Source organism: Rana temporaria, chromosome 3 (genome assembly GCF_905171775.1).
Source record: "Rana temporaria chromosome 3, aRanTem1.1, whole genome shotgun sequence".
Classification (NCBI taxonomy): Eukaryota; Metazoa; Chordata; class Amphibia; order Anura; family Ranidae; genus Rana; species Rana temporaria.
Genome location: NC_053491.1, coordinates 386,247,886 through 386,263,767, shown reverse-complemented (window position 1 = coordinate 386,263,767; position 15,882 = coordinate 386,247,886). Strand labels below are relative to the sequence as shown.

The 15,882-nt window shown below is 40.1% G+C and overlaps 1 protein-coding gene across 4 annotated transcripts in view; it reads right to left on the bottom strand.

Annotated features, from left to right (window-relative positions):
- The window catches only part of BRAF (B-Raf proto-oncogene, serine/threonine kinase), a 178,710-nt gene that overhangs the window by 53,482 nt on the left and 109,346 nt on the right, over positions 1 to 15,882 (bottom strand). For 2 of the 4 annotated variants that reach the window (XM_040345717.1, XM_040345719.1), the window contains 2 exons: positions 13,885 to 14,038; positions 2,841 to 10,366 (listed from right to left, as the gene is read on the bottom strand). In XM_040345717.1, coding sequence (XP_040201651.1) covers positions 10,344 to 10,366; positions 13,885 to 14,038 — 177 coding nt within the window. In that variant the 3' untranslated portion in view covers positions 2,841 to 10,343. Of the gene's footprint in view, positions 1 to 2,840; positions 10,367 to 13,621; positions 14,039 to 15,882 lie in introns of those variants that run through there. The other 2 variants (XM_040345720.1, XM_040345718.1) reach the window with 2 other exon arrangements.

Genomic DNA, 15,882 nt, shown 5'->3' with positions numbered 1-15,882 from the left:
CCTTTTTTTTGGCGCAAGCCATGCTTTCTGGCCCTTTTGTTACGGTTTCCTTCATATACACTGGTATTATCACGTAAAGAAAACTGTCCCCCTTGGTGTTCCCCCTTACTTTAGGTTCCCCTACCTGCATAATTTATTACATTGGGTGCACTTATAAGACTACCCCCATAAATCAGTTACCACTGTCAGAATACCTCCTTATATCAGGTGTCACCATCAGAGTGCCCCCTTAATTAATGCGCTCCCATCAGAGTGCAATATTACATCAGGTGTCTCCATCAGGTGTCCTTGCATCACATTTCAGCATCCAAAGGCATCCTTACATTTGGGGTCTCCCATTACAGTGCCCCTTACATCATCATTTGTCCCCAATATATAAGGTTCCCTCATCACAGTACTCCCTTATTGGGGCAATCTGGTAGTGACACCCTATCACATCAGGCATGCCCATCAGAGTGCTCCTTTACATTGGGTGTCCTCATCAGAGTGCCACCCAACATAAAATGTGCCCATCAGAGTGCCCCTGTAAATCTGTGACATATCCACACACCATACCTTGAGGGCAGACAGGAAGCAGGAGCCGGCAGAGGTAGCGAGCTGCGCCGAGAACCTGGCTGAACACCTGACATTACAGGCGGGCAGAGAGTGAGAACCAGGAGCGATATCAGGGAGGGTGGGGCACACACTTTACATCATTGGTTGCTGGGATGTCCATGGTCCCAACAAGCAATGCTTGAGCAGCAGGGATCTGGCACTTTAGTCTGGTGAGCAGTCCGGACAGGAGTGTCACTTGCGCCATTTGCGGACCACGTTCCGCCATTTATTGATGGCTGCTACAGAGGAATATGGGTTCATATTCACTTTAAAGGATAACTCTACTTCTGCAAAAAATCTAGCAAATAAAAAAATTAACATACAATTGCTACGCAAGCCATATTGTAATTTAATGTTATTGAATTTCACCTTATTGTTGTACATCTTCTGTAATTTTTGGCAAAGCACTATAGCATTTTGGAGAGGTTCTGTACACCGTTGGTTTACAGCAGTGGTTCTCAACCCTGTCCTCAAGTACCCCCAACAGGCCATGTTTTAGGAATTTCTCTTAGATAAAATAGCTGTCCAAAATACCAAGCCATTGACTCGGGTTGAGCACCACTGGTTTACAGAACACCCCTAGAAATTTAATTTCCTGCTTGTGCGATTGGCTCAATGATTTTCCCAGAAGATACAAATCAGATTTTAGGCATCACCTATAAATAGGAAATTCTTATTTTGGTGAGATACTCTACAAGGGTTAAATACTCCTAAAGGGATGCAGACCCTTCAGCTTTTCTCACCAGACCCCATCATTCAGATTCAGTCTGCAAAGGACATGGTGGAAAACACAGCCATTTCTTCAGAAAAAGGTAGGATTCTACAACAGTTATGTTAAAATCCTTCAACATGGACGGGAATGTCAACAAAAGTGGAGTTGCACTTTAACCACTTAAGCCCCGGACTATTTTGCTGGTCAATGACCGGGCCACTTTTTGCAATTCGGCACTGCTTCGCTTTAACCGACAAGCGCGCGGTCGTGTGAAGTGGCTCCCAAACAAAATTGACATCCTTTTCCCCCCCACAAATAGAGCTTTCTTTTGCTGGTATTTGATCACCTCCGCGGTTTTTATTTTTTGCGCTATAAACAAAAATAGTGACAATTTTGAAAAAAAAAAGCAATATTCTTAAATTTTTGCTATAATAATATAATAAATTGGACACTTCTGACACATTTTTGGGACCATGGTCATTTTTACAGCGATCAGAAAATGACACTGGCAGTGGAAGGGTTAACCACTAGGTGGCGCTGAAGGGGGTCAAGTGTGCCTAAGGATGTGTTATAACTGTAGGGGGATGGGCTGTGTGACAACAGTTATCACAGCTTCCGATTACAGGAAGCTGTGTACACTGTCCTGTCACTAGGAAGACTGGGGAAATGCTTGTTTACATAAGCATTTCCCCCCCTCTTCCTCACCGTGACACGATCATAGGTATGCCAGCAGTCGGCGACACGGAGCTCCCGGCGGGCGCCCGCCCACAATGCCGGCTTCTTAAAGGAGACTTGTATACATGTCCTTCTGCCTGTCGGTGACCATGCTGTCGACGTATATAGCCGTGCGCTGGTTGGCAAGCAGTTAAACACCCGCCTAAGCCTTGTGGCTGGTTCTCTTTTAAGGCATGCAACAGTATGTACAGTAAGAAACTTTAATTTTAAGTTACTAAAAAGGAGAGCAAAAAAACTAAAACTAAAATTTGCTAATGGGAAGAAAACATTTTTAGAACCACCATATTAAGAAAGATTTTAAAATTGACAGTTGCATTTTAAAAAGTGGTTTAAAGGGGAGTTCCACCCACAATTTCACTTTTTAAATATAAATACCCCGGTAATACACAAGCTTAATGTATTCTAGTAAAGTTAGTCTGTAAACTAAGGTCCGTTTTGTTAGGTTGTTACAGCATTTAAATAGTTTATAATCTAGAAATAGACCGTGGGCATCATGAAGCCAGACTGTATGACTTCCTGGATTTCAGCTTTGCATATCTCGCACATGCTCAGTGCACAAGCAATGTAATAGGTTTCAGTCAGGTTTGCAAGGACTGCTGGGAAACATGATGCCTATCCCAGAAACCCTTGCAAATAGCCTAGGCAAATAAGGAGGAGGAAGTAATGAAGGACTACAAAATAAAGGTATTTACAAGCAACAAGTTAAATAAAAATTGTCCATTCTGAACACTGAGATTAGAGCATGCAGCACAGACAAACATAAAAAAATGGGTGGAACTCCACTTTAATGGACACAATGTAAACATTTATAAATATGGTCTTTATTATAATTTATACACCACTTTTATACATTACCCCCAAACATTTCCAACCTGAATGATCACTGGTAAGTCAGTGACTTGAAAGTATGTACAGCAACATATCATGGGGCAATCTGTGAGCATTACTCAAAGTGTGGATGTACCTTCGGATAAAAGACTTGGTGCCGGAGACTTGTCGAACACAGGCAGAAACAACAACCTGAAACAAATGGTCATGGTGATTCTAGGGAGCCGCTGAGGCCAATCTTTAACTAAAAATCATGATTTCTTATATACTTTCTCTGTGCATAGAAAATGCACAGGGAGAGAGGCACCATGCCAGCGGCATGGTGCCAAAGTTTTTCTGCAAAACAATCCTCCTTGCATGTGGTCACCATGATTGGCTGGCATGCTGATCAGAAACCAAGCCGACTGGTTATCAACTGTTGGACTTGCAGCTGTCAAAGGCAGGTGTGTGCTCTTACCTCACAGGTAGGGTGTACATTAAGAATCTCTAAGCACAGGGAACTGGACCTGAGAATGTTTATCCACAGATTGTAATTGTTAAAATCACTTTGTGGATGAGAGATTATAATTTTCACTATCTTTTGGAATTCTCTCCCAACAATCCTACCAGTTCTCAAAACATGGGTCCCTTCTTACAGGTCTAAAATAAACAGGACAGCCAATTATATAATACCTCCTATAAGGGTCTGTTTGAATCGCCAATGGGAACAGGCCCTAAATTCTCTGTATTGTAGAGAAGACCTGGATTTAGGTCAGTTGGGCTGAAAAAGAAACAGAGTTTTATGAAGGAAAAAATACCTTTACAAAATGTACCCATGACAGGTAGTCCACACTACAGCTACACCGATATCCAATACTGTGCATCCTCTACTGCTCTATGGGACTTCTGTACATTAAGGAATCTGTCAAACTACCTTAGTGAGGAGCATAAACGCTGCCACTCTTACTCCTTGGCTACATATTAGTTAGGTTGAACAACTTCATTGGTCATCTGTGAACGATGCCCCGAACTAATCAGCCCAAAAAGTTAGGGAATGCCATCTTCCAGAGTCTTCACACTAGTGTATTATGCGTTGTGACAAAATGGGGAAATGAAGTGCATTAAACTAAATTACATTGTATGTTACATTGCTAAATTTGTTACTTTAGTTTAGAATTCTACATATGCCTAAAAGTAGGAAAATACAAATGATAAATTTTACAGTTAAAACCAAATAATACACCAATAGAAATAGAAATCAGGGCTCCTTAGAATGACCCATTAACCAGAAAGCAAATACATAGCTTTTAGGATTTATTTTAAGGGTCAGTCCACTTGGGGTCCAGTGATCTGAATCATCTTCTGACTTTCTGTATCTGTCAGGTATTCTGACGGTGCAATCTCTGCAGGTTCTCAGCTCCACCTACAAGCTGTGGATATAACAAGGGAGCTTGTCTGCTGAGACTCCACAATGTGTGGGTAGAGCTGTAAAGCCTGGCAGGCAGATCATGAACTGGCATCACTGTAAGGTATAATAAAAAAAAAAAAAACAGAGGGTGACCCAGTCTACTGGTACCCACCATTACAGGTAGACAGAACCTTTAAAAATGTACATGTTACACATGCTCAGTGTTGGCAGCCATCTTGTCCATGCAACAATCTTTCTATTTACTGGAAACTACTTTCACAAACTGCTAGGCTGCCTTCTATGGGACAAAATGGCTTTCCCCTCAGTGTGCACGTATGACAGGTGATCTTTAAATAAGATTTAAAAACAACGACGCATATCTGACCATCCTACATATACACGCCTAATGATATGTACAATTGCTAAAAATAGGTTATGCAGTTGCCAGACGATTACCGAATGACTGCAGTATGGTGTCCATCTATTAGACGGCACACAATAAAATATACAAAAAGGTGAAAAAACAAAACAAGAACAAGAAAGTATCATTTAATGTATCTTCCGGCTTTCCACATCCAAGCTTGCTCTCCAGCAAAATAAATTAAATAAATAGCATGAAATAGTTTTGAATGTACAAAAAAAGGAAATGACCTCATTGTGCGCTACTGGTCTGGCTTTGGAGTCATAAATATTTAGTCTTATTTGTGGAACCAGCAGCTAAACATATAAACCACACACACACACACATACAGAATCTGGGATGCGACAGTGATCATTGTGTTGATCCAGACAGCATTTGCACATTGTTACAGTGTGGGAACTTTTTCCTGTAAAAAGTGAAAAAATAGAAAACACACTGGAAGAATATTGGGCCTTTTGTGAAAGTGTCTGAAGAGCCAGGTGGGGCAGGATGTCCAGCACTGGTGGATGCATTGTGAGTCTTAATAGGGGGAACATAAGCAGGGCCTTATAAGTAAGGTCTCTTATTGCACATAACAACCAACTGCTTTTATTTTTATCCTCTCGAAGTTTACCAGAAATTTTACTTTTAATGTCCCTCAGACCACACATGGAAGTTGTTTAGTTCCATACAGATCCCTCATTAAAAACCTAGTGATTTCTGATATGGAGGAATCATGTGACCTCCTCACAGGATGCAGTATCCAGACCTGAACACTGTCACCACCCAGGAGGAGAAAGAAGTTGGCCTTGTGTGAGCTCTGACATCATCCGACATGGAGCTTACATAAGTTTTAGATTCCCAGCTCCAATGGAGCAACAGGGCAGCATGGGGAAAAAAAAAAAAAAAATGAATATCAGAGGGGGAAAGATTATTGTTACTAGAAAGAGGGTCACTTTGCCCTTAATGTGCGATAACATTTTATAAGAAATGCTTAAAAACATAAAATAAATCACAAGTAGACTGATGTGAGCTGTGTGGGCCTCGGCCTCCATTGCCTTGCCACAGTTCAAGAACATGATTGGGAGCTTCTGGTTGCTATATGCAACATATACATTTGGGAATAAACGGCATCCATCTATTATTGCTATAGTAACCAATCAGAAGATCATTTGCATTGCCTAATACTGTGCTTGAAACAAAGGGAGGCTTCTTGGTGGTTTGTACCCAACCCTGAAAAGCTGGAGTTTTGGACTTAATTTCAACCAGAGATGCTGCAAGTTCTCGATGGGTTTGTGGGTCTCTTTATAGACAACCTTGAATGTCCATATTGGTTGGCCTTATAAGTCAAAAAGCCATGGTAGGGAAAATTATTATCCACTCTGAGATGGAGGCTGATAGAAATAATCTATATCTTTTATCATAGAGATTCTTAAATGGGACTGAATAACAAAGAAACTGAAAAGGGATTATCTTCATTACTGAACCTGAAAGTAGAAAAATCAGAGACGTGTCAATGACAGGCAACATTTTAAGTAACTGGACCTCCGTTCTATCGTTTGATTGCACAAAATTAACAGCAATACACTCACTAGCTGTAGCTAGACACTGTATTTGTGATTTGCCATGCTTATAAAATTCTTACGATTATCTTTCCGCTGTTCTGCTCATAGTAAAGTAAAACCAAATCATGGACATCTTTGGAAGTCATACTGGTACCAATAGGACTGCTGCTGATTTTGACAGTCTGGTGCAGGAAATATGGAATCATATTGGACAATCTATTGGCGGTATGTTTATGAACCTCTGCTTTGTGGGATAGTGAAATTGATCACACTATACAAATAAAAAAAAATAAAAAAAAAAACACATTGAAGTCTGAATATGGCAAAAGGGTGATGCGATCAACTCTGGGCTTAAGTTAATCACCTACCTCTTTTACTCCAATGTATGTCATGGCAGATGTAAAAAGCTTCCATTTCATAGTAGATACACACACAGGGAAGATCTAGAACTGTCTGTTGCTAGGGCAGATCACACATTTGCCCTGTTAACACAATCCCACAAAAACCTTTTGATCCTTCAGACACTTTCAAGCAAAAGACCCACAAAAAGTTCTACATTATCAGGGCCATCGTCATTTAACTCGAATGTAGTACCTGCACATCGAGTGCTGTGAGCATTCAATAACAAAAAACGCCATTCTTTCCATCAGTCTGTAGGCGCAAAGCAGAAGTCTTGGAGTCAAATCGAAAATAAAGAATAATGCAATGAATGTGACTATCTAGCATGGAATGTAAACCATTTTTTTTTCTTTCCGGCAACCAGCCATCCGTTCTGTACGATATGGAAATGCACTGTAAAGAGTTTTTTTTAAAGAGCTGAATCTGAAAACACAATAAGTCCAATTTAGTCCATGCAAGGCCTCACCAAAAGGAATTAAATGCTAGAGCAGATTTGTGGGATAGAAGGTCCACAACTGTATCCTTTAGAAGAAAAAAAAAAAAAAACAGGAGCTAAAAAGAAAAAGGGACAAGATGTAGGGTAGAAGTGGACAGTCCAAATTAGCTAAACAGAGCTGGAAAGAAATAAAATGCAGAATCTCCCTTAAAAAAAAAAAAATTCTTGTTAAATAGCTGGATAAAAAAAAATGGATTTCTTTTTAAATTAAGGAGTCCTGTGGAAGCATTTCAATATTAAGTGCACCCGAGCAAAAGGGAGAGGGAACAAATGGCAAAGGGCAAAATTATGAAAAAAACTTAGCAGAAATTTAATTGGAAGCCAGGGGATTTTTTTTTCAGCTGTAGCAATCCCTAATTACTAAACAGTGTGCCTTACTTTTTATATTATTGCATTATAGTCACCATTTTTGATACCTGGTCACCAAATATTAGTTCTGATCTGGCTAACAATTTATACAGGCTGTACCGGTGGTACCGCTATAAAAAAACTCAAACACTTTTGGTGTCATCACGGTTGGGTGGAACCCTTGCGCATCATCTCCCGCTTTCTCCCTGCCCAATTTGCAGGTCAAATTTTCCAGTGTCATGTAACTAGTTCACATGATACCAACTTGAGCCTCTGCAGAATGACCTCCTCCAAGGCTGCATCTTAAAACAGGGAGCAGACGGAGGGATCATGAAACACAATTTTAAAAGATCATTTTGTGCAACTTTAAAAATATCTATTAAAATGTATAAGCATGTATACACATACGTGATTTTTTTTTTTTAATATTGAAGTGTCTTTGCTCTTGACTTGGATTATACCTCGACTTCCATGGCACATTCCAAAAAAAATTCACATAATTCACTTAAATGGAAGGTATATTCTTAATATCTTTGCTCAGATTTTGTCGTCTTAAATAACTAATTTAAGCGTAGGTCTACCCTAAACTCAAAATTCCAGTGCTGGATGTACACGGACAAGTTATACAACTTTCTAAAATGTCTAAATTCTTAGGAACCCCCTCAGACCATAACCTTCCCTTCTTGATTCGCAACTCTACCCCCTCCATTGAGCCCATCACAAGAGTCACCTATTCTATGTTGAATTTTTGATATCAAATCATTTTCTATTACAGATAATCCACCATTGGGAGCAAAAACATTTTGCTCTGGAATGCTCTGGAGTTTACCAGCTCACCGAGACATTTTTGGGTGCCTTCAAGTTTTAATTGTGTGCTACTTCACATCTTGTTTTCAATATTACAATTTGGAGAAGGCCCTTAAAGATGGGTTGGGCTTGTTTGTGATAGAACCCCTCTTTTTTATTTTCTCTAATTTTCACAAAGTCTTGTATTTTTATTTTTTAAATAAAAACACAAAATCAGTTGACTATGGGTAAGACTCATATTTACTACTGAAATAAGCAAGTTGAATTGCTTCCGATTCACAACCACAATTCCATGACCAGCATAACCGAAAACCTGCTGCTCCCCCCCCCCCCCCCCTAACGATTTCTCCCTTTGCCTTATTATGCATTTATAAAATACAATTGATAGGTTTAATTTGTGGTTGCTCTGAAATACAACTTTCAGCTTCTGCCTGCATACAGAGGAATTCTGTACAAGGTCGACAGAAAAGTCACCCACGTCCCAAGTGAATGATCATGCTGATCTATTGCAAAGATATTCTCAAGGAAATGGAAAAATGATCCTTGTATACAGAAACTAATCAAGTTTAATCTCTCATTCTTTGCATTGGTAAAATGAAACAATTCACCTAACTCTGCTTTTGATACATTAACTTAAATTATAGAGGATGCATTATTAAACAAACTTTAAGATGGGTACACACACACACACACACACACACACACACACAACCCGCAGGCTGAAAAAAATAATCTAACAAATTTCCCCCATCCACACTATACAGCACTGATGGAAGAATTTCCCACTGTGACTATAGCAATTTGACAGCCACATCTCATTAGAGGTGGCAAAAAGCAGCTCACATGTAGAGAATTTGGGTACCTCAAGAGCCATATGAAATTTAAATAGTGTGTACCCAGTTTAAGACTAGACAAAAACAAAGCCAGTGCTTGACTAAGATGGGTTGAGCAAGGTTGGCGCATCCACAGTGATCTTTGATCAGAGCAATCACAACCAACTCAGGCAAAGTTAATCTCGTCTCTATAAATGCCATTATTCTCTTTATACAGATACTAATATTAATAAATTAAATGTTAATTGTTAAAGGGTATGCTTAGAGGAATCTGGGCTGTGAATCCACCATCTTTACAGTGTCTAGTGACTGGAAAACTAGAATGTCCTCTCCACAAGAGATCTGGACTGTACTCAAACTATGGTCTGTCGCACCTCATTCCTTATGGTCATGCAATAGTTAGAATAGCCAGATTACTGTCTATTCCTGTGAAGAATCCAGCAGGGTTGGTACAAAACCATAACTCTTGGGGTGGGCTCTGGTTGAGGAGGGAGAGGGAACCTGGAAGCCATAACTCTCAATACATTGGACTAAAGTCAATGATTTTAGATGGACTTACTCTTTTTTTAATGTACCCAATTACCTAAGACCGATTACATTTTCAGATGCACACTGTCTGACAATAGACAAAGTAATTCCCGAGTGGTCAGCACTGCTGTCCAATAAGATAAAAAGAAAAGTGCTTAAACCACAGTGTGGCTTTTAGAGATCTGTTCAATGGAAAACAGATACAGTTGCTATGGGTTACTACACTACAATTCCCAGGTTTGCGCCTTGCGCTGCTTTACTCCTTAAAATAGGAGGAAATGGACATAGCAAGATGTAAAGGTGGGGGCTAAGGAGATCCAGCATTTTATTTTCCAAAGTTCTGAAGGGTGGGGGTAAAATTATTTAAGCAGACAGTCCTGTTATGATTGGAGCAGAATCCAGAGAGATTGTGAAGGCCCCAGTGTTAGTATCTTAAGAGTCGGAAAAACACAGTCTCTGCAGTGAAGAAGATCCGCCTTCTCGTTCCCAAGGCCACGCCTCTCCTCTGCTGTGTGTACACTGGTAAGGGTGTACAGAAGTTTCTGCTGGTCCCTCTCCAACCCTATACCCCTTTTGTTTCATTGATGGTTCATGCTGCTCCCTTTTAATATGGGTGTTTTATCTGCTTTTTTGTATGTAGTCCCAGTGCTAAGAAACTAGAGGAACACGAGACTTAAAGTAGTAACAGAGGTGCTTGTGGTGACTGTGCAGTTACTTGAAGGCTGTAAATTCTCCTGCAGAGGGAGTACAAAAGAATCACAAGTTTATTAAAAGAAGATGCAAGTCTGAGAAGTATTAAAGAGAAAGTTAGACAGGTTAGTGATGGAAGAATGTATAATAGAGATGAAAAACACACAAACATGTACAAAATATAAAGATCTCCAAAAGACGGGTGATTAGGATTGTGAATGAATTGTAAATTGCAAAATTAACACAAACAAGATAAAAAAGTGTCTGTCCCATCAGATTTCTCTGCATTTCTTGTCCCTGAGACTCAACAGAAAGTGAGAGGAAATCCCTTCTAAGTTGCCACAGAAACAAATACCCATACTGGAAGGCATGACCACACTTCCTCTTATTGTGACAAATGTAACACTTTGCAATTCCTCTCAATTTCTCACTCATTTGACAGTGGAGACCCAGACACAATAAACACCTTGAATATATTTTCTCTATTTAAAAGTTACTTTAAAGGGTATAAAAAAAAAACATACAGTATATATTTGCAGCTTACCAGTCCTTATTTGCAGTGACTGCATTTTTTGCCTAGTTTACCTTTTTTTACCACATGGTGATCTTGCCAGTAGCACAGCTTCTGCCTAGGTTGACAACATGCAGCATTGTCACCTTGGGCTGCTTTCATAGGGTATAGGGAGGTAGGGTTTTGTAGTTTACAGAATATAGCTTGAAGGTTAAAGCGGGAGTTCACCCAAAAATCAACTTTCTGCAGTTAGATCCAGCATACTGCCGACATCTGCAGTATGCTGGTCTTTTTTTTTTTTTTTTTGGTACTTATCGTTTTAGCAGTAATTCTTCTATGCCTCCGAGCGGGAAATACTCCCTGGTATAGGCGTTCCCTTCAAGACAAGCAAGTTGATTGACAGCCATCGATAGCGCGTCACGGCTTCCAAAGATACACGAGTGACGCTCGGCAATTTACGGCGCCTGCGCAGTCAGCTCTACACGGCAGGCGCCGTAAACAGCCAAGTGTCACCTCGGCTTTTTTCGGAAGCCGTGACGCGCTATCGAAGGCCGTCAATCAACTTGCTTGCCTTCGGGAATGCCCATTCCCCGAAGGATTGCCCGCTCTGAGCCATAGAAGAGATACTGCTATAACGATAAGTACCAAAGAAAAAAAAAAAAAAGACCAGCATACTGCAGATGTCAGCAGTATGCTGCATCTAACTGCAGAAAGTTGATTTTTGGGTGAACTCCCGCTTTAATACCATTGGACACTTTTTGGTAGAATCAACAGGTATTTTTCTGTATTTGTAGAAAAATGTACTTGGCTTCATTCGTTTTTCCTTTTTCAAGCCACCACATGTAAGGTCTGATAAGCTGCATTATATTACATTTGTGTGCTTAGGTTTAGATATCACTTAACTGCTTAGACCCCTTTCACACTGAAGCTCCTGGCCATTAGCGCTAAAGCGCCGCTTTTCACCTCCAAATTTTTATATATAAGTAAAAAAGTAAAAAAGAGTAAAAAAGGACAGTTTTTCAGGTGTTTTGGAAGCGCTGCCTATTCATTGCAACAGGCAGGGCGTTTTGGGAGCGCCATTTACAGCGCTCCCAAACCGCCCCAAAGATGCTGCTTACAAAACTTTTCGTAACATCCCGCAAGCTCACCGTCTCGGTGTGGACACTGAAATTAATAGGAGGCGCTTTTCAGAGGCCATTTCTAGCGCTAAAGCACCTGAAAACCACCTCAGTGTGAAAGTAGCCTTAGTGAGTCACTGACCTAGAACAAATATGCAGCCAGTGAAGCTGGAAATCCCTATTTGCACCTTTAGAAGCAAGGATGTGGGAGATGCCTCTGGATGAAATCAATTTTATAGAGTACAGGACAGGACACAGACTCTTTAATCATTACTACTGGGTTCTGTGCAACTACCTTCAGGTGAGTTTTCACCCCTATATAAGCCCTCCTAATTGCAGCCAACCTCAATTTTTGTGGTTTGCCAACATTGACAGCTGTCCCTCCTCTCCCCAGATGCCGTAAGTGATCGGACCAGAGCACCCTCAGATCAGCAAGTATTCACATCATCTTTTCACAGAAATGGCGATACAATGGAGGTGGGAACAATTTTAAAGATATTTAGGAAATGCTTGGAGTTCCACTTTAAAGGATAACCGATCAAGGTATTTCGTACATGGCGTCTCAGCTGAACAGCATTTCTAGTAGAACTATAGAACATTTTTTACCCCCTTTTTGCATAGCGTAAGGGAGGATTATAACCCTTATAATGTTTATTTTTGCCCTCTTTGTCCCAATGGGGAGATTTACCTTCACTTCCTGTCCCATAAATGAATTGAGTGTAAATGCCTGCAAGTTAAGGGAATCTTTCACCAGAACTAGTGTCTCCATTAGAAGATTTCCCCTCTTGTGACAACCCAGTAAAGTAGAGATATTCCTTTACTTTCACTTAGTAAACAGAACAGAGTGGGAATCTCCCTAATGGGGGTACAGACAGCAATAAAACTGACAGGGGTTTTAATCCATCTCCACTTTATCCAAAACTAAAGAAAAATTTGCCTTTTATACTTCAAGTCCCAGGAATCCTGCACATGTGGATTGAGAGAAGATTCACCCTGGAGATTTGGCGAAGTGTATATGCCCATGCATTAGTGTGAGGGCTCCTCCAGGATGGGCTCCACCCCACAGGGGTCTTCAGTGTCCAATTACATGAAGGTAGCTGCATTTAACTCAGTCAGAATGATTAACCACCTTGCGCCCACGCTATGGCGGCTACAGCACAGGCCTTAATTGCCGGAAGGCCATCATATTAGGGCCTCCTGTGCATGAGCTTTCTGCACACCCTGTGATCACCAAGTCTATGAGACTCGGCTGATCACAGATAGGAGTAAGGGGCCAGTCCCAGCCCCTTACCATGTGATCAGATAAGGTAAGCAAAAAGTTTAAAACCCAACAGTGATTAAATCCCACCAAAAGAAAGCTCTATTCGTGTGAAAAAATAATAACAATTTTATTAGGGTACAGCATTGCATGACCGCGCAACTGTCATTCAAAGTGTGAGCGCTAAAAGCTGAATATTGGTCTGGGCAGGAAGGGAGTTTAAGTGGCCAGTAAGCAAGTGGTTCACAAGCCTGTGTCCTTTCCTGTACAACTAGGAAAACAAGTTCACAAATGCACCTCCTCCAGTATATCTACCCTAGACATGTTCCCTTGAAAATTTTCATTTGGAATAAAAAGGTCATGGATGAGATGCGACGAGGTACAACTTTGCAGTCAACTAAACCTACTGAAGTGACAAGTCATTTTTATTTAATTTATTTTATTCATTACCATTAGACACCTGAATAATCTAAATACAATAAAAGTGAAGGCAGCCAGCACTTCAGTATATACAAATAATTAATGGAATATTTACAAAAGACAGGACTATACAGCTATTGGTGCATGGTGTGTACAATGAAGCGTCACACAGACATTTAAAGACTCCTGCCAGCAGGGGCACTAGTATCTGGAATGGGGGAGCTCAGCTGAACAATCCGTGATTCTCGAACCCACCATAACCGCCACCCTGGATGGGCGTTTTCGGAGAAGCACAAGCGTACAGACTGAAGTCTTCTGTCTGGAAGCCGGCTCGATTTAACGATGGCTCAGATGCACTGCGGTGAATTTTTGGCAAGGACCGGGCCAGAAGTTCAATGGAGGCAAGAATCTATTGAAGAAAGACAACATTTGTTGATTGGTGCAAGACAGCTAATAGGAAAATGAGGCTGATCAAGTTTCTCCTTCTTTAAAGAATAATAATGAAAAAAATAAAAAACACAACAGAGCAACACTTTGCTAAAGCATTGTGTATCAAACAATTGCCATTTTCTTTTAGTTTAGGAAAATATATATATTTTTTTAACCTTTGTTACATCTCAGTGCTGCTGAACTCCAGCAGCCCAATTGAAGCCACTATTTGTGATTTTCTGATAAGGACAATAGTGCACCATGCCGGCGAATTTGTGTTGAAATAGCCACTTCTAGTCTCCATGTGATGTTGTCACTCCAGAACAAGAAATGCCCGCAACAACAATCTCAAATTAGAACTATAGGCACATTTTTGTCCTTCACTTCCTGTCCCATAGTCAAATAGGAAGTGAGAGGAAATCTGCAAATTAAGGGAATTCCTTGAGGACCCCCAGGTCGTTAGAACTAGTGTCCCCATTGGAAGATTTTCCCTCTATTACTTTCCTGGGGACAACCCAAAATTTGTGATTTTCTTTTATACCGATAATGGTAAACAGGATAAATAGAGGGGAAAAATATCCTGAATGGGGGCACAGACAGAAATAAAAACCGACAGGTGTTTAAATCCATCTCCGCTCTATCCAAAACACACACACATTTTATATATATATATATATATATATATATATATATATATATATATATATATATATATATATATATATATATATACACATACATACACATACATACATACATACATATACATACACACACACACACATATATATATATATATATACACACACACACACACACACACACACACATACATACATACATACATACATACATATATATATATATATATTACACACACACACATCAAAGTGTTTAAACTAAGAAAATGTACCATTTTCCATAAGGTCATTTTTAAAATCGATGGCAGCAACGCATCCTTAAAAAAAAGTTGGGACAGGACCATGTTCACTGCATTATAGCATCCCTTCTTTTAAGACTCTGTAAATGTCTGGGAGACCAGTTTCTGGAGTTCTGGGAGAGGAATGTTGTCCCATTCTTGCCTGATAAAAGATACAAACTGCTCACCTGTCCAGGGGCTTCTGTGTCATTTTTTATTTCAAGATGTACAAATATTTTTAATTGGTGAAAGGTCTGGACTGCAGGCAGGCCAGTTAAGTGCCCGACTTTTCTACTACAGTCATGTTGTCTAATGCCGCGTACACATGATCGGAAATTTCGACAAGAAAACCGTGGATTTTTTCTGACGGAATGTTGGCTCAAACTTGTGTTGCATACACACGGTCACACAAATCTTGTCAGAAATTCCGATCGTCAAGAACGTGGTGACGTACAATTAGTTGCAAAATGTTCTTCCAGCTCTTCTTTGTACCATTTACGTAGCTGCAATTTTGTTGACCTGTACCAACTTTTGAGATGTGTTGCTGCAATTAATTTCAAAATTGCCCTTTTTTTTTCTTAAAATGGTACATTTTCTCAATTTAAACATCTGATACGTTTTCTCTGGACACAGCGGATTACCAATCATGTCCCTGGTTCCATGTGAACGCTGTGACAAATCATGGAAGTTACAGTGGTAAGGCTGTCATTCACAATGCCTTGCTTAGTACGGTGTGATCTGATTGGTCACAGCAAATTTTGTATTTTTCTCATTTATATAGCAAAAAACCCAGTGGTGGTTAAAGCGGGAGTTCATCCGAAAAATGTTTAACATTAGATTGATGCTCATTTTGTCAAGGGGAATCGGGTAGTTTTTTTTAAATCGAAGCAGTACTTACCGTTTTA